At 48.8% G+C, this 19,906-nt stretch overlaps 3 protein-coding genes across 3 annotated transcripts; all 3 read right to left on the reverse strand.

The window, feature by feature from the left end:
• Positions 1–1,118: 1,118 nt before the first annotated feature.
• Positions 1,119–7,544, reverse strand: rpgrb (retinitis pigmentosa GTPase regulator b). The gene is made up of 15 exons (XM_029519515.1): positions 7,448–7,544; positions 6,822–6,947; positions 6,635–6,727; positions 6,027–6,089; positions 5,767–5,925; positions 5,548–5,697; positions 5,315–5,473; positions 5,076–5,231; positions 4,874–4,998; positions 4,609–4,800; positions 4,342–4,528; positions 4,108–4,202; positions 3,967–4,026; positions 2,829–3,701; positions 1,119–2,777 (listed from the first exon to the last, which is right to left on the reverse strand). The coding sequence occupies exons 1-15, from the start codon at positions 7,476–7,478 to the stop codon at positions 1,815–1,817; spliced, it is 3,432 nt and encodes a 1,143-aa protein (XP_029375375.1). The 5' UTR covers positions 7,479–7,544; the 3' UTR covers positions 1,119–1,814.
• A 713-nt stretch (positions 7,545–8,257) lies between these two features.
• On the reverse strand, positions 8,258–9,914 carry LOC115054433 (tubulin alpha-1A chain-like). Its single transcript, XM_029519679.1, has 3 exons — positions 9,721–9,914; positions 9,331–9,479; positions 8,258–9,250 (listed from the first exon to the last, which is right to left on the reverse strand). The coding sequence occupies exons 1-3, from the start codon at positions 9,839–9,841 to the stop codon at positions 8,273–8,275; spliced, it is 1,248 nt and encodes a 415-aa protein (XP_029375539.1). The 5' UTR covers positions 9,842–9,914; the 3' UTR covers positions 8,258–8,272.
• A 1,095-nt stretch (positions 9,915–11,009) lies between these two features.
• bin1b (bridging integrator 1b) lies at positions 11,010–19,766 on the reverse strand. The gene is made up of 16 exons (XM_029519653.1): positions 19,436–19,766; positions 16,283–16,363; positions 15,936–15,990; positions 15,756–15,850; positions 15,330–15,425; positions 15,141–15,248; positions 14,518–14,603; positions 14,350–14,425; positions 14,209–14,264; positions 14,057–14,098; positions 13,575–13,617; positions 13,294–13,434; positions 13,097–13,174; positions 12,107–12,160; positions 11,933–12,034; positions 11,010–11,761 (listed from the first exon to the last, which is right to left on the reverse strand). The coding sequence occupies exons 1-16, from the start codon at positions 19,514–19,516 to the stop codon at positions 11,660–11,662; spliced, it is 1,296 nt and encodes a 431-aa protein (XP_029375513.1). The 5' UTR covers positions 19,517–19,766; the 3' UTR covers positions 11,010–11,659.
• Positions 19,767–19,906: the final 140 nt, after the last annotated feature.

Consider the following 19,906-nt stretch of genomic DNA (forward strand, 5'->3'; position numbering starts at 1 on the left):
TGCTGCCTTGGACACGTGCAACACAAGTTGACACCGGTGAAAGTTAAAAACCTCCCAGCGGGTCATGATATTGGTCGTACTGGTGCAGGAGGCTCAGCTGTAGGTCACTTGTGGTTTCAGTTTAGTGGTTGACTTTAAAGCTGCACTCAAACAAAGGTAGAAAGGAGTAACAGTGGCCCACACTGATGCAGCACTCAGCCTGGACTCAGCCGGACAACAGCATTTTATTGATGTGTGTCTGCAGTGTCTCTGTTGCTAATGAACCTCTCACACTTTGGTCTGACAGCTGGAGGCCCCTGGATCACAGCAGGGTGCAGGCACCAGAGCGGGGCCCAGATTTCTGTTGAGCTCCACCAGTGTTGGGCCCACCGGCGGAGGAAAAAGGTTCTCCCTCCTCACCAACAGAGCCCTCTGCTGCAGTTTGGTCCCCGTCGCTGGTCTGCTTGGACCTGGAGAGGCGTCTGAAGAAGGACAGCTGAGAGGAGACAGGTGGACTCAGACAGAACCAAAAACCATCTCAGGGTAGTTTCACGTCTCCTCGCTGCGTTCTACCTTCTTGTTGGAGCCTGATTGGCTCTTGGAGTTACTGTCTGCTGTCCCATTGGCTGGTTTGCTGCTGTCCCCAGTGGCACCAGGCTCCTCGAGTTCAGCTGCTGTGTATAAGAGACAGTCAGAACAGAAAGAGAGTTCTGATTTCAGCTTCTTTCCATCTCCGTCGCGTGGATGTCTTTTCAGGAGACATCAGTGTTTTGTGCGATGGTCATTCTGAACCCGCCCCCCCGCCTCCTAACGGAGCAGAAACAAGCCAGCGTCACCTTTCTGCTCCCCATCAGGTACAGACTCCTCCTTCAGCTCCTCAGGCCTCTGCAAAGATCAGAGGATCCATGTTGGTGAGAACATTCAATCAATACGACACACTGAGCTCAGCTTTTGGACCTACAGGACTCTGAGATGACGGTCCTGCTGAAGCATCGTTCTCTTCCTCCTCTTCAGCATCATCTTCTTCCTCACCTGTACCTGGGGTGTGAGTGAATCCTTTGGTAGACTCCTGTAAGACAGGAGAATCAAAGATGGAACAGACCAAAGATCAAATCCAGGATTTTGGCCCTGATGAGTATTTTTTCAAAGGGAATTTCTGGGATGGAAGGACGCACAAAGCAGGAGAGGAAGAATTGCAACTATTGCTATTTTTGGACTAAACAGCAGCAGTAGGAAATGAAAGCTCTTAGTAATCTGCCAGATGACAGCAAGGAACTGTGGGAAGATATGGCAGCTGGGAGTATAGTCATGTGACAGGAAGAAAGAAAAAAAAAAAACAGACCCTACCTGCTCAACAAACCGGCTGAGAGAAGACAACAAGTCCATATTTTGTCTTTTATTCTGATATCCATAAGAGGACCGAGCTAATTAAAAAAGATTTCAGCCAAATCCTACTTTGGATGTTTAGCCCAGACTGGATAGGACCTTTAAGGGCGTCCTTCGAACGGATTCAAGATGAAGATGTTTAAAAGCAGAGACACTTCATCAAGGTCAGTTCTTTCAACTTTCTTTTTAAATTCTGATTTCTTTTGTATCAAGTTTTCAGGCCTGAACTGTTGAACTTTTTTTCAGGTAAGTAAACTGATGATGTAAGATGATGAGACATTTTGCATTTGATGCACAAAACAAACACAAACCAAAAGAAAACATATTTATTAAAAAGGCAGACAGACAGGAATGGATGAAAACAGGAGAATTAGAGCAGGAGCCTGGATTTAAACTGAACAAACCAAACTGCAGGTCAGAAAAACAGAATGATGATGTCACAGCTCCGTTTATTTCAGGTTGAGGTACTGAGGTAAGACGTCACCCCAGAACTCTCCTGCTGCCTGACCTTTGACCCCTGACCTTTGTTTTCCTGCTGATTTCAATCCAGCAGATTTTTTCTTTGGAACCTCTTCTTCCTCCTCATCTTCACTGTCAGTCCCTTCATCTTCCTCACTTTTTTGTTCCTCTTCCTCCTCCTCAGCTTCGTCTTCGCTTTCATTTTCTTCTTCTGCTGATTCTTCCTCTTCTGTCAGTTCTACTTCACTCTCTTTGTCCTCATCTTCCTCTTCTCCTTCCTCTTTTTCCTCATTACTCTCCTCCGCAGCTCTACTCTCCATTTCCTCCTCCTCTTCCTCACTCAGTTCTGAAGACTTTAAGGACTCACGTTCACCTTCCTCCTCCTCCTCTTCCTCTTCCTCACTCAGTTCTGAAGACTTTAAGGACTCACGTTCACCTTCCTCCTCCTCCTCTTCCTCTTCCTCACTCAGTTCTGAAGACTTTAAGGACTCACGTTCACCTTCCTCCTCCTCCTCCTCCTCTTCCTCACTCACTTCTGAAGACTTTGACTCACGTTCACCTTCCTCCTCCTCCTCCTCCTCCTCTTCCTCACTCACTTCTGAAGACTTTAAGGACTCACGTTCACCTTCCTCCTCCTCCTCTTCCTCACTCACTTCTGAAGACTTTGACTCACGTTCACCTTCCTCCTCCTCACCCTCGCTTTCCAAATCCTCCTCTTCTTCCTCTTCCTCATCTTCAGTCTCTCCTCCCTTACTTTCTGTTTCATGACTCGACTTGTCCTCACCTTCCTCCTCCTCTTCCTCCTCCGCATCACCTCCTTTGCTCTCTTTCCCTCCAGACTCATCTTCACTTTCACTTCTTGTCCTGCTTTCTTCCTCTTCCTCCTCTTCTTCTTCTTCCTCAGCAGTGCTCCCACCTTCCTCCCCCTTTTTGCTTCCCTCTTCATCGTCTGGCTGAAGAGTGTCGCTGTCTTTGTCACTTTCTTCTTCTGTGACTTTCTCGACACTCTGGCTTTCCTCCTCTTCCTCGTCACTTACATCTGCACTGGTTCTTTGCCCCTTTTCATCCTCCTCCTCCCGCTCTTCCTGTTTGACTGCTGTCAGCTCCTCTCTGCCGTCCTGACTTGTCCCATCGTGGTCTCGGCTCTCGGAGGCAGGAGTGATGTTGATGCTGACGGCTGATTTGTTGCTGGAATCAGCCTCATCGCTCCTTGATCTCGTCACGCTGTTGCCACGGTGACTCTCAGAGGGGGAGGAGTTGAAACGACCTCTGGACCCCACCCTGTGTGCAAATACCGAGCCGGCTGTAAGTGCGGCGACTCCTGCAAGTCGACCCAGATCTGACGGCCGTTTCTGAGTTTCTTGTTTTGACTGAGCAGCTTTTCTGTTTCTCTCATTCTTAGACTTTTTGGACCCATCTCCAGCCCATTCCACCTCAGAACGCAGACCGGTGCTTCCCCTGCTGAAGTGACGCTCAGGTGAGTCTGTGTGTTTACTTAGTTTGCTCTGGACCACGGTCGGTTTGTTTCTCACAGATCTGGTCTGAGGGCCTGGGCCAGCCTTTTGTGGTCCCATCGGGCTCTGACCCTGAATCTGCCTCACCGCTGCCTTCCTGGTGTCTCCCTTAGTGGGGAGTCTGTTTTTACGGGTTCTCCTGTCCAGCCCTCCACCAGCCATCATCAGGTTCTCTTTGTTCTGCTGGGTGGTTTTCTGTCTCTGTGGACTCTGGGAGGCCAGAGGCCGAGTGCTGTGGCTCCTCAGGAGCTCCGTGGGTAACGGCTGGCGAGGACAGACGGCCCCGCCCTTAAGATACTGTGAATTCAGAGACAAGCTGCTCTGTTCCGACAGCTGTGTGGGCTTACCGTTCTTACCCTTCCTCTATGCAGGCAACAGAAAGCAAGAAGAGGATGAAAAAGAGGCATGCATTAGAGCAGGAGAGGGACAAGACCACAGGAAAGGCAATGATGGGGAAAAAAGGGAGTGGGAGCTTAGAAATGATCTGTCATGGGACCCGTACAGAATATACATGTAGTGATGTTTACTTTATATGTTTTAAACTTGATTAGGTCGTTTGCATCTACAAAGGGTAAATATTACATCTTTTAAAAACTGATTTAAGTGTCACATCATCAGGCACCTTTACCTTCTGAACCGGAGACAGAGTGAGTGTTTTATCACCAGGGTCCATCTTCATCACGTGTGTCTGTCAGGAGGAAGATGAACACATACTATAGATATTAATTGCACACACAGAGGTCAGAGGTCAGACCTGCTGGTCTCTCACCATGTTGAGGAAGTCTGTGGTTTCTCCGAGGCCTTTAACGCTGTCTGCATCTGTCAGGCTCTCCACAACGCTGTCGGTTTCGGCTCCTCCCTGTGCTGACAAGTCAGAGAACACGATAGCACGTTAGTCCAGTCGGGATGAGCTTTGGAGCAGGTTCATAATGAGCAGTTTGACCCCGAGGTGTGAAACGTTTATAATGTTTCTGAAACCTGGAGGAGGAGAAGAAGTAGGTACCCTGGTGGATTGAGCCTGAGCTCCCGTGTTGGTGTGTGCTGTTGAGCACCTTTCTGTGAGCCAGCTCAGGTGGAGGCAGTCTGGGTGGAACGGTCTGGTTGGGTACAGGCAGAGGCGGCTGGAGGTAGCCAGGTGTCATGGAGGGCAGAGTGCAGAACATGGCGCCGAACTGATCCGGAGATCGCTCCTGAGGAGAAACATAAGCACAGCGTTCAGTTGAGCGGAGGCAACATGCTGAACCACGTCAGCACAGTACAGCGTTCTCACCCGCTCCCTCCTGCGGACCCGGGCGGACAGGCTCCTCTGCAGGGTGGACAGCTCGGCCGTGTCCCCCAGCAGCTCCACATATGGCTTCTCCAGGTAATCTTCTGTCACGTCGTCCTCCTCCAGAGTCACCTCAGCGCCGCTTCCTTCTCTCGGCCGAGCCAGCACCACCATGTGACAGCCACCGCACACAGCCTGGACACACATCACCATCAGACCAGACTGAAGCTCATCAGTGTCGATCTAACCCTGATCTAAAAACACCCACTGCCTGGACGCTGTACTTCAGGAAGCGTGGACACAGAGTTGGTTTGAACTGGTTGGTGAAGTTTTCTTCTCCCAGACACAGTTTTCCATGTCGGCCGTCTCCAAACGTGTAGAGCAAACCTTCGTCTGAAAACAGAGACGCAGCATCAGTGAGTGACGGCAGTGAGACGGAGGCTGGGCGGGGGAAATCAGGCAGCTGTTACCGGTGACGATGGCAGTGTGATTCTCTCCACAGGCCACCTGACAGACCCGGCCCTTCTTGAAGTGTTCGACCAGGCGGGGCAGCCGGGACTCGAAAATGAAGGTCCCATGACCGAGCTGTCCGAACTGACCCAGGCCGAAGGTGTACACATCCTCCTCTGGAGGAGACAGACAGAGTGAGGAGTCTGGACGTGGACTGGCAGGGGCTCTCTGTCCATCACCTGTGTTTTTTTTTTTTTACCTGTGAGCACCACAGTATGCCCCCCCCCACAGGCCACCTGGGTCACCGGCTCCTTGATGCTCTTCACCAGCTGAGGGACCCGGTGTCGGGGCAGCTGCTCTGTGCTCAGGCCTAGTTTGCCGCTGTCGCACTCCCCGAACGTGTACAGAGTTCCATCAACTGAGGCACGCAGGAAAAACCTTTTCAGACACCTTTCATACACAGGGAGATGTTCATGGTGCTGACCTGCTCACCTGTCACCAAGGCAGAGTGATAGTATCCACAGGACACCCAGCTGACCGGCCGCCCCACGTTGACTTCCTGTGGCGAGGAGGCCTGACTCTCCTTCCCCAGACCGATCTGACCCTCCGTGTTGTCGCCCCACATGAACAGTTTGCCGCTCTCTGTGGTGGCAGACAGGTAAATCAAATGTAAACCTGTTCTGATTGACTGATCAGAAACCTCAGTCTCACCTGTGAGAGCAGCCGAAGTGTTTGAACCAGCTGCGAGCATTTTGATTGGTCCCTGTGAGTCGAAGAACTCCACCCTCTGAAACGACATCTTCTCTTCACAGTTCCCGAGCCCCAGCTGACCCTCGCTGTTCCCACCGGAGGCGTACACCTTTCCCTGAGCTGCAGAGAAATCACCATAGAGGCGACAAACTGTGTGAGTAAGATGGCCACATTTAAGATTGAGCTTTAAACTGAATGACTGCAGCTGATCGGACTCAGACCGGTGCAGATCAGAGTGTGATTCCTCCCACAGGCCACCAGCTGCACCTTCTCAGACTTCAGAGCTGAAATTATACAAAACAAAGTTTACATTCACAGTTAAACCCCAAACGGATCAGATCCTCTCCTCTGATTGGCTGACCGGCCTTTTGGTCCTGGAGTTCCAGAGAGAAGTTTGAGAATGGAGATATAAAATTCTCCCTTCACAATAAAACGTTAACTTTACCAATCAGTCATATGAGATATGGACTGTTCCATTTTTTAAAAAACCTTTTGTGTCTCCATCTCCCTCCTTCTCTCTGTGTCTAAATTAGAGCAGATTATGGACCCTCCAGATTGGGATTACAGTTAGTTGTATCAGTTGTCAGCATGAGTCTTCTGCTTCTTCTCTGTTAATATGTAGATTTGCTTTGATTGCTGGCGTTAAATTCTAATTTGGTCCATCATCTCAGCACTGCCTTGTTCTGTTTTCTTTTGTGCATTTATTTTAACCAGAGTGTGGTTTCCATGATGTGGATATTTTTATCTGTAGTGTTTTAGAAGAGGAGGCTGACAGCAGCTGTCAGTGGCAGCACTAAAACCAGGAATAGAGATTTATTTCAAGACCAACCTTTCACACATGTCGGCTTGCTCACAGTCTGTTTGGATCCCAGACCCAGTTGGCCCCAGTTGTTGCTGCCAAACATGAAGAGTTTCCCATTTTCTGTGCAGATGAGGAAGAACAAAACACTGAGCAGGCAGATCACAACATCTTTACAGGTTTGACTGTAATGAAATAAGAAGAAAACAGCTCCTGCCTGTCAGCAAGGCGGTGTGTTCGTCCCCACAAGCAATTCTGAGCGGGACATCATTTTTAAGCCAGAATTTACTGGGAATGTTGTCGGCAAATTTACTCTTTCCAAAAGTGAAAACTGCTCCAGATTCTGTCAGAAAAGGAAGCAAATGGAGAGTAAAAGTGTAACAAACTATTCATGATCTGATTTGGAGTTTATCTTCTCAATTATTCAAATCTGTTACTCATCTATGACTAAAACAGATGTTCAAACTACAACAGGATTCATAACTTATTAAAGACACATCTGGAAAAAATAAACTTGAAATATTTAGTTTCTTCAGTTACATTGTGATGCAGGAGGCCAATTCAAAACATTGAACTCAGAAAAGTTTGAAATTCCTTTAAAAATAAGGAAGATACATACAAAACAAACAGTGCAGATATGAAGACCGAGCCAGTGTAGAAGACTAAACAAGCAGAAAACACCGTTATCTGACAGATTAAAGCGGGGGAAGTGAATTAATAGTTCACAGAGCTAAAGTGGAAGCTAACATGAACTACTCGCTCCGCCGATTAGCCCAAAGCGGCTAACGGACATTTTCAGGAGGCAAACTGTGAATTAGGAGAAGAAACATCTTTGTTACCGACCCGGTATGTCGTCCTCAGCCTCTCCTGCCATCTCTGCGGGATTTTAATCCGCTTTGCTCGGTGTCGTGGGCGTGTTTGGTCCTCTGTTGTTTTCGTCTGGGACAACCCGGAAGTAAACAAAGCGTCTCCTAGGTTACGACGCTGGGTCACGTAAAAGGAACAGAGCCGTCAATAACACTCATCATTATAAGAATGAAAACAGTAAAAATGACATACTCCAATCAATTTATCCAAATAATTGTTCTTTTTCTCAATAACAAACAATATCAGTGTTTCACAGTCCAATTTAATTTACTGATTTACTGAGTAAATTGGCTCGACTGATATGTTTGGCCCCAAACTGTCTCAGTGAATGAAGTGGATTGTGAATAATGAAGTATATTATCCTGGGGTGTTCTCGTATGAGGCCCGGCTCGTGGAGCTGTGCAGGATCAGACCTTTATCATTAAGGCTTATCGACGGGGTGAAGAGAGTTCAGGAAGCGTGAGCTGTGTCTGTGTTATCAGACACAACCAACAACCACCCAACAGAAACATGGTTCCGTTTATTGTTTCAACACAAACACACAGTTGACATGACCGTGAATTCTTCCTCATTTTTATTGATTATAGTCGTTGATACAACACAGTGGCTGACCAGCTGGAGTCACTTTGTGATGGAGTTTAGAAAAGGTCAGGAGGAAACTTAGCACCAGAGAAACAGGACGAGTTCTTGATGTTACATTTAGCAGATTTGAAGACAATTTTAGAAGTCGGGAAATTTGAACTTGATCACAGATTTTTCTAAGTAGACTGAGATAGACTTTCTTTGCATATCTCTAATTTACTACTCCTCCCCCTCTTCCTCTCCTTCATCGCCGATGCTGTCGGTTCCCACCTCCTCGTAATCCTTCTCCAGGGCGGCCATGTCCTCTCTGGCCTCTGAGAACTCTCCCTCCTCCATCCCCTCTCCGACGTACCAGTGCACGAAGGCCCTCTTGGCGTACATCAGGTCGAACTTGTGGTCCAGTCGAGCCCAGGCCTCGGCGATGGCGGTGGTGTTGCTCAGCATGCACACGGCCCTCTGCACCTTGGCCAGGTCCCCCCCAGGAACCACGGTGGGGGGCTGGTAGTTGATGCCCACCTTGAAGCCGGTGGGACACCAGTCCACAAACTGGATGGTGCGCTTGGTCTTGATGGTGGCGATGGCAGAGTTGACGTCTTTGGGCACTACGTCTCCGCGGTACAGCAGGCAGCAGGCCATGTACTTGCCGTGACGGGGGTCGCACTTGACCATCTGATTGGCCGGCTCGAAGCAGGCGTTGGTGATGTCGGCCACAGAGAGCTGCTCGTGATAGGCCTTCTCTGCTGAGATGACCGGAGCGTAGGTGGCCAGGGGGAAGTGGATGCGAGGGTAGGGCACCAGGTTGGTCTGGAACTCCGTCAGGTCCACGTTGAGGGCGCCGTCGAAGCGCAGGGAGGCGGTGATGGAGGACACGATCTGTCCGATCAGCCTGTTGAGGTTGGTGTAGGTGGGACGCTCGATGTCCAGGTTCCTGCGGCAGATGTCGTAGATGGCCTCGTTGTCCACCATGAAGGCGCAGTCGGAGTGCTCCAGGGTGGTGTGGGTGGTGAGGATGGAGTTGTAGGGCTCCACCACGGCGGTGGACACCTGGGGGGCCGGGTACACAGCAAACTCCAACTTGGACTTTTTGCCGTAGTCCACAGAGAGCCGCTCCATCAGCAGGGAGGTGAAGCCGGAGCCGGTTCCTCCTCCAAAGGAGTGGAAGATGAGGAAACCCTGGAGGCCTGTGCACTGGTCGGCCTGCAGGAGGACAGTCATTGTTACATTACATGAAGGGGGGGGCACCCCTCATCCAACATGACCTAAGAATCTGAGCTCACCAGTTTACGGGTCCTGTCCAGAACCAGGTCTATGATCTCCTTGCCGACTGTGTAGTGACCACGAGCGTAGTTGTTGGCAGCGTCCTCCTTTCCAGTGATCAGCTGTTCAGGGTGGAAGAGCTGGCGGTACGTTCCAGTTCGCACTTCGTCTGAGGAGCAACATGAGAACAGTGAAGAAAATTAGATGAACTCCTGATGAAGTGCAGCTAAAATGTTTAAACTAAAGTTAATTGAACACCAGGTGATCAGTCATCTGGTGAGGAAAGAATACAAACATTTGCTGATGTTTAAGCTGTTGTACTCTTAGTCTTGAATTTCAACATGTCTGAGCAACATGACTTCCTGGTTCTAATTTCAGGCCCTCGTTTGTTCAGTGAATTCAGTGTTTACCGATGACTGTGGGCTCCAGGTCCACAAACACGGCTCTGGGAACATGTTTGCCAGCTCCGGTCTCACTGAAGAAGGTGTTGAAGGAGTCGTCCCCTCCTCCAATGGTCTTGTCGCTGGGCATCTGACCGTCCGGCTGGATGCCGTGCTCCAAGCAGTACAGCTCCCAGCATGCATTGCCAATCTGGGCTCCAGCTTGGCCGACGTGGATAGAGATGCATTCACGCTGCAGAAACAAGCAGCTCAGATTTACCAACTTCAATCTGCAGATCTGAAATCTAACAGCTTCTTCATTTTCTCAGTTTTTTTCCTAACTACGTCGTGTGGATGTGAGACTTAAATAAAGAGTCCTCACCATGTTTGTGTCTCCTGAAGCAGTCCCTTCTTCACCTGAGCTGGGTGGGAGAGAGCTGCTTTATAGAGCAGCATCACCAGGCAACGGTGTGTTGTAGTAACAGGAGCAGCCCCCCGATGGCTGCTGTTACAGATGAGTAACTACAAACAAACAGCGTGAAAGAAATCCCAACAAAAACTCAGAGTGGTTGCTGCAGTTACAGTTCTGTCAAATGAACAGTTATCTTTCTTCTTGTGGTCTTCAGGGAAAGCTGACACCACCTCTGTGTGACACTGATCGCTGCTGCATCACCGATTCATTTTCACTGCAAAGAGGAAACACCAGAGCATGCTTCGCAGACAGTGCTGTCTTTTTTCCAGTTCCACTCCCAGCATGCTTTGCCCATGTCGGCCTGGCCAACATGGACTGAGTCTCTCTGTAGGTTCAGGCTGCAGGATCTTAGTCTTACTGTGATGATGATGATGCTGAAGATCTGCAGGAAGCTCAGCTGTCGCGCTCTGCTGAGCTCAGCCTGATGTTTATTGTTCCCATGGTAACAGGCTCTGCTGTCAATCGCTGGGGGGTTAACTAGCAGAGCCGATAATTCAGCCGGAGAACACAATGTCAAAGCTGCTACTCGCACATCAGAGACTCATCCTGCGCTGAGATCATGTCTAACAGGTCAGGGCTGAACTGAGCCTCAGGAGACACAAATCCCGAGTTTCTTAATCAACTAAAGTGATGATGGTCAATCTGACACCTTTGTTTTCTCAGGTATCTGAAGTATAAGACATCCTGTCCGTATTTATCGGTCTCTATCTGGTGGACCCTGAACTCAGCACCACCTGCTGCTGTGTAAAGAAACAGCAGCTTGGATTTCTCAGTTCGGAGCCAATAAATCAGGAAGTACAGACACAGAATAAATCTAACAGCTGCTTTACTTCAGCGAAGGTGACACTTCAAACACAGACATGAACATGGATTCTTTTTAATGACATCAGTTCCCACATGTTGGTGAAATCCACACACATTAAAGTTCTGGCTCCTTCCAGCCTCGTGAAGCTGCTGATGGACTCTCAGGTCAACACCTGATTTCTAGTGCATCTCCAGGTCAGACTAAAAATATCTAAACAACCGAGTCTAGACCATCCGGAAGGAAAGATTGAGTTTGATCTGGTCAAACAGACGGCTGAAGAGGCTAAATGAAAGCACATGTGCATTAGAAAACTGAAGCCACACGCAGAGACACGACCTGAAAAAGGCCAGTAAAAGAAATGAAAAACTGTTCCCTGCTGAGAGTCCAGGACACCTCCCACTTCACCGCGGTGTCAGTTTGTTGTGTTACAGTGAACAACAATACAATCAAATGTTTCATGCAAGGGAAAGTTGACAAAAACATAAATATACAGTACATCCTGATGTATCTATGTATGCTAACACACGTGTTGTGTTTCAGATCATTCAGTTTCATTGTGCATCATTTATTTTATAGGTTCATCTGGTGTCTCAGCACTGAGATCCCTGAAGTTCGCTGCACACGGACCAAAACATTTGGTGTTTCATGACTCAGGAGTTCGGGCTGGGGTGAATCTTCAGGCAGCTTCAACTTTAAATCTTCTGGGTGAAGTTTTCAGGGAAAACTCCTTTGGCTGAAATATTTTTCTCCTTCAGCCACTGAGACTCCTTCAGGCCCATGAGCCAGCCGTCGTCCTGCGGACACAACACAACACAACCGCAAACTGATGACAGTCCACCTGGATTGTGTTCTCCAGTCCATCACAGAGACAGACAGACCTACGGACAGTTTAGAGAGAAGCACTGTGCTGCCTGATTCCAGGAAGAATGTGGTGGACCGGTTAAAGGAAGAGAGGGAGGACTGACCTGCTCATCCGGGTTGTCGAAGGCCACAACCAGCACAACGTCTCCGTTCTTCAGCTCCAGCTCGTCACCGTCGGTGGCGGCGTAGTCGTGTATCGCCTTGACCTGCAGGTGAAGAAGGATTTAGCTGAAGATGGACTGTGGACCAGGACCAGGACCAGAACCACAGACTCTCACCTTGTAGAGGAATCCTGGGGGGAGTTCACCATCAGAGCTGCTGGTCGCTGAGCTCTGCAGATAAACAGAAAAACAGAATCAACTGTGATGGCGGAGAGATGGCTGACAGGAAGTGAGCAGAGGAGAAGAGGAGTGTTTGAAGGATTCTGGACTTTCTGGTCACTTCAAGGCCCCACAGCGGTCCCGCCTTCGTCCCCGATCCACCCCACTCTACCTGGGCCGCCTCCTCATCGCCCCAGCCCTGTCCCACATTGGTGCCATTATCGTCCCAGCTGGGTTCGCCGTCGCTCCAGGCCTCCTGACCCCGGGCCGCCTCACTGTCCTCCCAGACACCCTGGGCTTCCTGCTCTGGGGGGGTCTGGACGGTGGAGCAGTGGGGGGTTTGTGGGAGCAGGAGGAGGGGCAGGTACGAGAGGAGCATTGGGGTTGAAGGTCAGAGGTCAGGGATGAGCGGGGGGGACGAAGGTTTGATGGAGAGAGAGAGTTCACTTCAGTCCAGAAACATGGAGGCACAAAGACGGAAGAGCAGCTGAGGTTTCCTGCTTACCCATGAGTCCCATGACGGCGCCTTCGGGGGCGTTAAGAAACAACACAACCAGTGAGGTGAAGGTGTGTACACACGCACACACACACAGACACACAACAACTCAACAGTGAATGATGTAAAACCACGAGGTCTTCAGGCTTCATGATATAAACGATCTGGTCCTGGACCTTCAGACCATCATGGAGGATCTGGATCCAGGTCCGGAGAAGTCCAGATTCACCGTGACTGACAGTGCAGCATTTTGTGTTTGTGTGTCGTTTCTGATAAAATACACAGCGACCTGCTTCTGATCGATCATTGTCAATAAATGTGATCAGGAATTATCAATCATCACAAACATGCCATGCAGCGTTTTCGTTCAAACCAGCACACACACACCGGTTCTGTTACTGAGCTGCAGGTAAACAGAGTCTGACCCCTCAGCTCTGAAAACACCGACCCACCTGAGGAGCTGGACCTGTGACGGGCTGTAAAACCTCCACGTCCCAGTCCATCAGGTTCACCCCAGACCAGGACTCACACTGCCTCACACAGACACACACAGACACACACAGCGGTAACTATGGCTGTGGATCTGACCAGACACTGAAACGGGCCCAGAGAATCCAGCTCAGACCCTGCACAGGTGACGGGGTCAGACCTGTTGTGTTGTTGTGCTCGTAGATTCTGTGTGAGTGTCGGGCGGCGAGGCCTCGTCATCAAACATGTCGGCGTGCTGCTGCCGCTGGTCCGGAGATGGCGTCAGTCTGGGGGGAGGCCGACCGGGAGGAGGACCAGGCCTCTGGACCGCCAGAGCGTTAGAGCAAAACCACAACACACACATGCACACATGCAGAGCAGTGACACATTAGGAACACAACATGACCTCTGACCCCTCAGATTACTTTGAACATCCTGTTTTGAAGGAGTGTGTGTTTTTACCTTTGGTGCTGAGCAGGCAGAGTCGCTGTGGTTGGCTTCATCACTGAGAGGAAGAGGAAGGTGTGAGGAAGAAAGGAAACAGAGCACCGACTCAGTTCAGGTGAAACAAGTCTGACATCTCGCTCAGAAAACATGCAGCTGCAGCGTTACTGTCAGGCAGGCAGACAGGAAGTGACACTTCAACACAAATCCCAAAGCAGCCGAAAACAAACACAACAAAACAAAAGGCTTCATTTAACAAGAACAAAGTCCGAGTTCATTGTTGTTAAATCCGACTTCCTTCCATTAACCACAACAGCTTTTGTTCTCACACGTTTGTCACTTTATTGTGAAACAGTTTTAAATCTGCTGCATTGATTCAGCTGCAGTTGCTCTTATTTTGAAGGTGCTTTTCTTCTTCATGGAACAAAAACTGAGGCTGAAACTTTGTCGTCACGAAGCATCAGCTGATGTTTCGGGTTAAAAACGAGCAGCAGTTTTACCTCTTGGCTCCGTCGCCTGTCGTGGCGATGTCGCCACCTTTTCTGTGGGGGGGGGGAGGGTGTTACTCTGTGTGTGTTTTACAACACAGACGCAATAATCAGACAACACAAGTCTGAGCTGAGGGAACTGAACGCTGTGTGTGCCGACTTACTTGAGCTGCCGTTGCTCCTCCAGTTTGGTCATGATGTCGTTGAGATTCTGACTGAGCTGAAGAAGAAGATACACAACAGATCAGATCACTGATCGATCAGGTGATCGTCAGGAAGCGCAGATCCATCAGGCCGTTACTCACTTTGCTCATGTCTCTGTGGAACTTCTCCTGATGACCTGCCAGGCTCTGGAATGTGTTAACATAGACGCCAACACGACTGAGCGCACACAGACAGACACACACAGACGCACATTAATTCTTCTGATTTTGCTGACTCTGCAGATGGTCCTTTCAGAATAAAAGCCTCACCTGTCCCACAGAACAGGAAGCTCATCCTGTAACTCCACATTCAGCTCCTCAAAAATCTTCTGAGCTCGTCCCAGCTCCTCCTCTGCCTGCACACACACACACACACACACACACACACACACACACAGTCAGTGTTAGTCAGTAAATCTACTGTGTGTCTGCTGCTGATTAGACAGTGAGTGGACACACTGGTACATGCAGACAAACACAAACAGGGTTTAATAACCACAACAACACTTTGGGCTGTTCCTGTCAAATCCATCTAGACCTGGGACACGAGGGGGGGTCAGTGATGAACCAGAGTTTCACCTGGTTGTAGGAGAGGTTAGTCTGAGCCACCTGGTGGGCAGATATCAAACCCTGAGCCCAGCTGGGAGCCGCCATCTCCAACAGAGCTGCTGGCTAACCACACACCATGCAAGAGAGGTGGGGGGGGGGCAGAGGAGAGAGAAAAAACAAAGAGCAAACAAAAACAATTCAAGACAAACACAAAAAAAATGTTCATTAGATTTTAGTTCAGTTTTAATTCAGTCACACATGGGTTAAAGCTGCAGGTTAAGGAGGTATGATACCACCTTAAGTCCAGAACACACACACACACACACACACACACTGCTGGTTACCTTGGCGATCTTGGCCTCATCCTTCTTCTTTCCTTTCTGTAGGGAGCTGAAGTGATGCCGAGCGCTGTCGAAGTCCACCATCTTCCTGTCGCGCTTCGCTATGCGAGCCTGCAGCAGAGCCCAGGTGAGTCTTTAACACACACACACACACACACACACACACACACACTCACACAGAAGTGTACAGACCTTGATGTCGGGGAACTGGCTCAGGTACGTGTCCATGCAGACCAGAGATTTGTCAGTGATGTTCTGGTGATAGTCTAACCACAGAGTGTCTGTGTCCTGAAACACACAACAAACACAAAAACAATCACAAACCCACACCTGCAACAAACTTCTTCTTCTTTTATCAAACAGAGTTCATCAGTTCTTCTTCTGCAGCAGAGTCAGACCTTTCAAATAAAAGCCCTGACCACTCTACAGATCTACTTCCTCTACTTCCACAGACTGCTTTTTACCTCCAGATTATTGTCCATTTCCTTCTCTATCAGCTCCTTCAGGAGGAAGGAGAGGTGCATGCAGTCAAGAAAAACAGTGTTAGTAGGAAGAGAAGGGTGGAGGAGCAGCAGAGAGGTGAAGACCGCGACGAGCTGATGTGGACTCTGGTCTCACCTCCGCCAACGTGTCCATCTCCTCTTTACCAAACCAGTCGGGCTCGTACATTTCAGCCAGACAGTCCTGCAGCCGCCGCGACGCATCGTGCAGAGCTGGAACACAAACGCACAAAAAGATGTTTAGATCTACGTCTTTGTGTTACTGCACACGGAAACGAAAGAGACTGGAGGAACTCACTCTTCACCGCCGTCAGGTAGGCTTTCAGGTCCTTCTGCAGTTTAGTTCCTTCTGTCTGAACGAGCAGAGAAAGCAAACTGATGTCACATCCATCAGGTGAATCTCAGGCAGGTGTTTCCTTTTCTGGATCCTTATTTCTAAAATGGAAACTTTACACATATATTTGTTTATAAGAACTCTCAAAGGATGATGATGATGATGATGTTTGAGATAAACTTGTTCCTTTACGACAGCAAAAGCTGTAGTTGGTTATATTTCTGTGATTGTGCGGCTCTAGTTTATTTATCGTCTGCATCCTGTCCTGAACCTGAAGCTACAGACAGAGAAGATGAGCGAAGGCATCAGACCATCTGTTTGTTGAAGTTGGCCACCATCTCCTCGAAGGCGGCGTCTCGGGTCTCGTCTGCTTTGCCGAGTTTCTGCAGCACCTGCAGAGACAGAAGCAGAAGAACAACTCAGTTTTTGTTCAGGTCTGTAACCGGATGCGGTCTATTTTCAGGCGTACTGTCAGAGCCATGAGTCTCCCCTCCGTCTGCACAGAACACAGCTGTGTGTGTGCCAGGATGTAGAGGTCAAAGGTCAACGCCTCGGTGACCTGCTCACACACGTGAAGTGGCCATGATGTCATCCTCCCGTTTGGAGTTAATCTGTCAGCCATCTTGGAAGAAACCAAACTAGGAAGGTTTTTTTTATTCCTTTTTTGAAAATTTGGTTTGGCTCAATGATGGCAGAATCAAATAAAATGTGCTTCAGTCCAATCAGTCAGCTGATTTGATTCCGTCCTGGATGTCCCTGAAGTGACGCCACAAACAGAGAGAATCCAAAAGTTTGTGGTTGTTTGTGGGACAAGGTCAGCGGTGACTAATCTGATCAGATGACACCTTCGCTGCCACCACCTGCCGCCCTAATCCTGTGACGGTCAACACCACGGAGGGACTTCCCCACTGCTGCAGCGCACACACACACACACACACACACACCTGCTCAGCGCTTCATTTCCAGCTCTCACAGGAATCACACCAACGACCACACGGTCCTGTGATCCTCCTCTCAAAAGACACAATCACCTGCGCATTTATACTGTAAATTCAGCTACAATGGAACAGTGGGGAGGATCACGTACGTGTGTGTGTGTGTGTGTGTGTGTGTACACACATGCACAAAAGGCCATAGCTGCTGGTGTTTAATTGCAACTGCCAAAAATACACACTTGGGCAGTTTGTAGGGTATTAAGAGTGATGAGAGGAGGGGTGGGGGGCAGATATAGATAGATACACCCTGCCTACACACACACACACATACACACTGAGGCATGCTTGGAGTTCGGGGGGGGGCGGCTGGTGTGGAAGAAACTTTGAGGTTTGATAACCTTGTTTTGAGTTTCTGGTCTTTGCGAGCTGCAAAATTCAATGAAGGATCAATCATGAAATGGTTTAACAATAAGATGAATAATTATAACAGAGTCTGCAGCTCAGCACCTCCCACTTCTGCAGGAGTGAAAACGGAGAGACTTTCCTTTGATTACTGATGTTTGTCTCTGAACTCAGCTCTCACAGGGAGCACGGAGGTGGCGAGCGGCCGGCGGCGTGCCAGCAGACAGACAGCTGAAGCTGGCCTCCCCTCCTCCACCTCCCCGGCCCTCAGAGGGAAGATGATACTCTGACCTTCCTCCACAACCAGTGCTGACACCTGAACGCCTCAGTGTGAGTCCGTCTGTCAATGAGACTCTTTCGCTCATTTTTGTTTCAAAAACAAAACACGCTTTCAGTCTTTCTGGGTGAATTCTGCTACAAAACTTGGCTTTATTCACAGATTCTCAGTTTTCTGTAACGTGTTGGCTTTTTCTCAGGAATTACAGGTGAGCCATCCAGATGTCCTACAACCAGAGCTGGCCCTGAACGCAGCAGCTGTCCAAAAGTATCCCAGCACCTCATATTATTATTGATGCTGCTACACAGCTAGCGTTAGCTTAGCATCACAGAGACAGTTCGCTTCGTGGCAGATAATAATAATAATAAACAGACTGATTCCCGCTCCTTACGTCACACTGACGTCCCATGGTGGGAAAAAACTAATTTTATATCATTACTATTATTATTATTTTTAAGGCTGGCACTTTAATGCGTTAGGTTTGATTGGTTAATTGATTGGCTAATTAAAGCCATTTTAATTAGCAGAGTTCCAAACGGACGGCTTACACCGACGCAGTGTGACAGCATGATGTGCTGTTCTTTGCTCTTCCGTTTTAATTGATGAATTATTCTCTAATTCATTAGATGTTTTGTCGAGTCCCACCCTTAATAATTCTAATAATTCTTATCTGCTTTATTATATTTTAGCCAAAACTCTGATATTATTTGTATTATTTTGTTTTGATAGGTTTGGAAACGTTACAATGTTTGTTTGGTTTTGTTTTGTCATATGTTTGAAAAGGTTTGATGCATTTTAATTAGAGAACTGATGTTTCTGGTGGTTTTAAATGTTCCAATATGGATAAATGAGGAAAGTCGGAAGCTGAATTCTTCCTTGAACTAAATCTGACACAGATCTGTGATAGAAATGACAGCGAAGGCTTTGAAGAATGTGCAGCTGCTACCAGAGAGGGTGGGACGACAGAGGGGGGGTCCATCAGCGGCCATGAGTCTGGAAAACAGGCCGCTTTAAAAGGTAAAGCTGCTCCTGGTGTCGTACTCGGCTGATTAGAAGGTAAAACCTCGACAGGCTTAACCAACAGGAGTGATTAGGACAATAATAACCTGGAGACACTCCGAGCTGGACACACCCATCAGGTTTCACTCTGTTATGTCCAGAGATCCTCCTGCAGCCTGAAGCCAGGACCAGAACCGGGACCAGGACTATGACCAGGTCTCAGTTTGGTTTGTTTGCCAAAGCACAGTGGAGCCATCCAGCATCTGAAGGTCCACTCAGATCAGATTTTCCTCCTTCCACAGACTGCACCTCTGAAAAGCAAATTTTTACTTCCTGCACTTAAACTTTAACCTTCAGTGAGCTTTCTTCTTCTTCTCGTGATAATAACTGTTGAACAAAGGTCTCTTCAGCAGCCTCCGGTGGGAGAAACCGCTCCTGCAGCCGGTTGCAGGTTCAGTGTTGAGCTCAATGAAACTTCAGCTGCTGATCTTCACACAGTGACAAAATAAAATAGACAAATCTCCTGACTTTCACCTGAAGTGAGAAGTTCAAGGCCTTTAAAGGTTAAAGCTCATTGAAGGTTTTCAGGCATTTTGCTCAAATGAAAAAGGTCAAAGGTGAAGAGATTTCCATACTTAAAACCACTGATCATCCTGAATTCACTGCACAGTTTAGGGTGGAAATGGAATCAGAGCAGATTTAGCTGAGACCTTCATGACAATCATGATCCCAGCTCAGGTTAAAGTTAATTCAAACTTCAGAGAACTCCTTCAGTTCCACAGATCTAGCCTAACTGCCCCATTCACAGCAGCAGCAGCAGGACTTGAGGCGGATCCGGTTTCACCTCCTACCTTCTCCTGCGCTCTGCTCAGCCTCTTCTGGACGTTGATGGCCAGTTTCCCGGCGGTGACTCCTTTCCCCAGCTCGGCCATGTCTCCCTGGATGTGGAGGCTCCCGCTCAGTGCCCGGACCCGTGAGGGAGAAGTGTGGCTGAAGGAGAGACTCCTCTGAATACCGACGGTGCGTAAAACCGACTTGGCTCAGTGCGCGTAACTCTAATCCCTTAAAGGCGCAGTGCGTAATTTAATCCGGTTGATGTGAGGGCAGACAGGACGGGAAGGAGAAGGCGAGAAGAAGGTGCAGAGAGCTCAGGCTCGGATTCAGGTCTGGTCCTGGTCCTGGTCTGGGTTTCAGTGTTAATTGATGGGGGTTGATATGCACAGATATTAAATTTCCTCCACATCCTCTTAAAGAGACACTGCGCCGCTTTATTATTAGCACACAACTGTTGCATGCATGCAACTGCTGCTGCCGCCTTTACA

The sequence above is a fragment of the Echeneis naucrates genome, chromosome 2 (genome assembly GCF_900963305.1).
Source record: "Echeneis naucrates chromosome 2, fEcheNa1.1, whole genome shotgun sequence".
Lineage (NCBI taxonomy): Eukaryota > Metazoa > Chordata > Actinopteri > Carangiformes > Echeneidae > Echeneis > Echeneis naucrates.

What these genes read in the sequence shown, in the direction of transcription:
- rpgrb (XM_029519515.1), bottom strand. Translation starts at nt 7,478, where the DNA reads ATGGCAGGAGAGGCTGAGGACGACATACCGG. An exon ending in ACACACCGCCTTGCTGACAG is followed by an intron (nt 6,728 to 6,821) that starts GCAGGAGCTGTT and finishes TCATCTGCACAG; the next exon opens with AAAATGGGAAACTCTTCATG. An exon ending in AAGAGGAGGAAAGCCAGAGT is followed by an intron (nt 2,778 to 2,828) that starts GTCGAGAAAGTC and finishes GACACTCTTCAG; the next exon opens with CCAGACGATGAAGAGGGAAG.
- LOC115054433 (XM_029519679.1), bottom strand. Translation starts at nt 9,841, where the DNA reads ATGCCCAGCGACAAGACCATTGGAGGAGGGGACGACTCCTTCAACACC. An exon ending in CCTGGAGCCCACAGTCATCG is followed by an intron (nt 9,480 to 9,720) that starts GTAAACACTGAA and finishes GTTGCTCCTCAG; the next exon opens with ACGAAGTGCGAACTGGAACG. An exon ending in TGGACAGGACCCGTAAACTG is followed by an intron (nt 9,251 to 9,330) that starts GTGAGCTCAGAT and finishes GTCCTCCTGCAG; the next exon opens with GCCGACCAGTGCACAGGCCT.
- bin1b (XM_029519653.1), bottom strand. Translation starts at nt 19,516, where the DNA reads ATGGCCGAGCTGGGGAAAGGAGTCACCGCCGGGAAACTGGCCATCAAC. An exon ending in TGAGCAGAGCGCAGGAGAAG is followed by an intron (nt 16,364 to 19,435) that starts GTAGGAGGTGAA and finishes CTGTCTCTGCAG; the next exon opens with GTGCTGCAGAAACTCGGCAA. An exon ending in TCGACAACCCGGATGAGCAG is followed by an intron (nt 11,762 to 11,932) that starts GTCAGTCCTCCC and finishes TTGTGTCCGCAG; the next exon opens with GACGACGGCTGGCTCATGGG.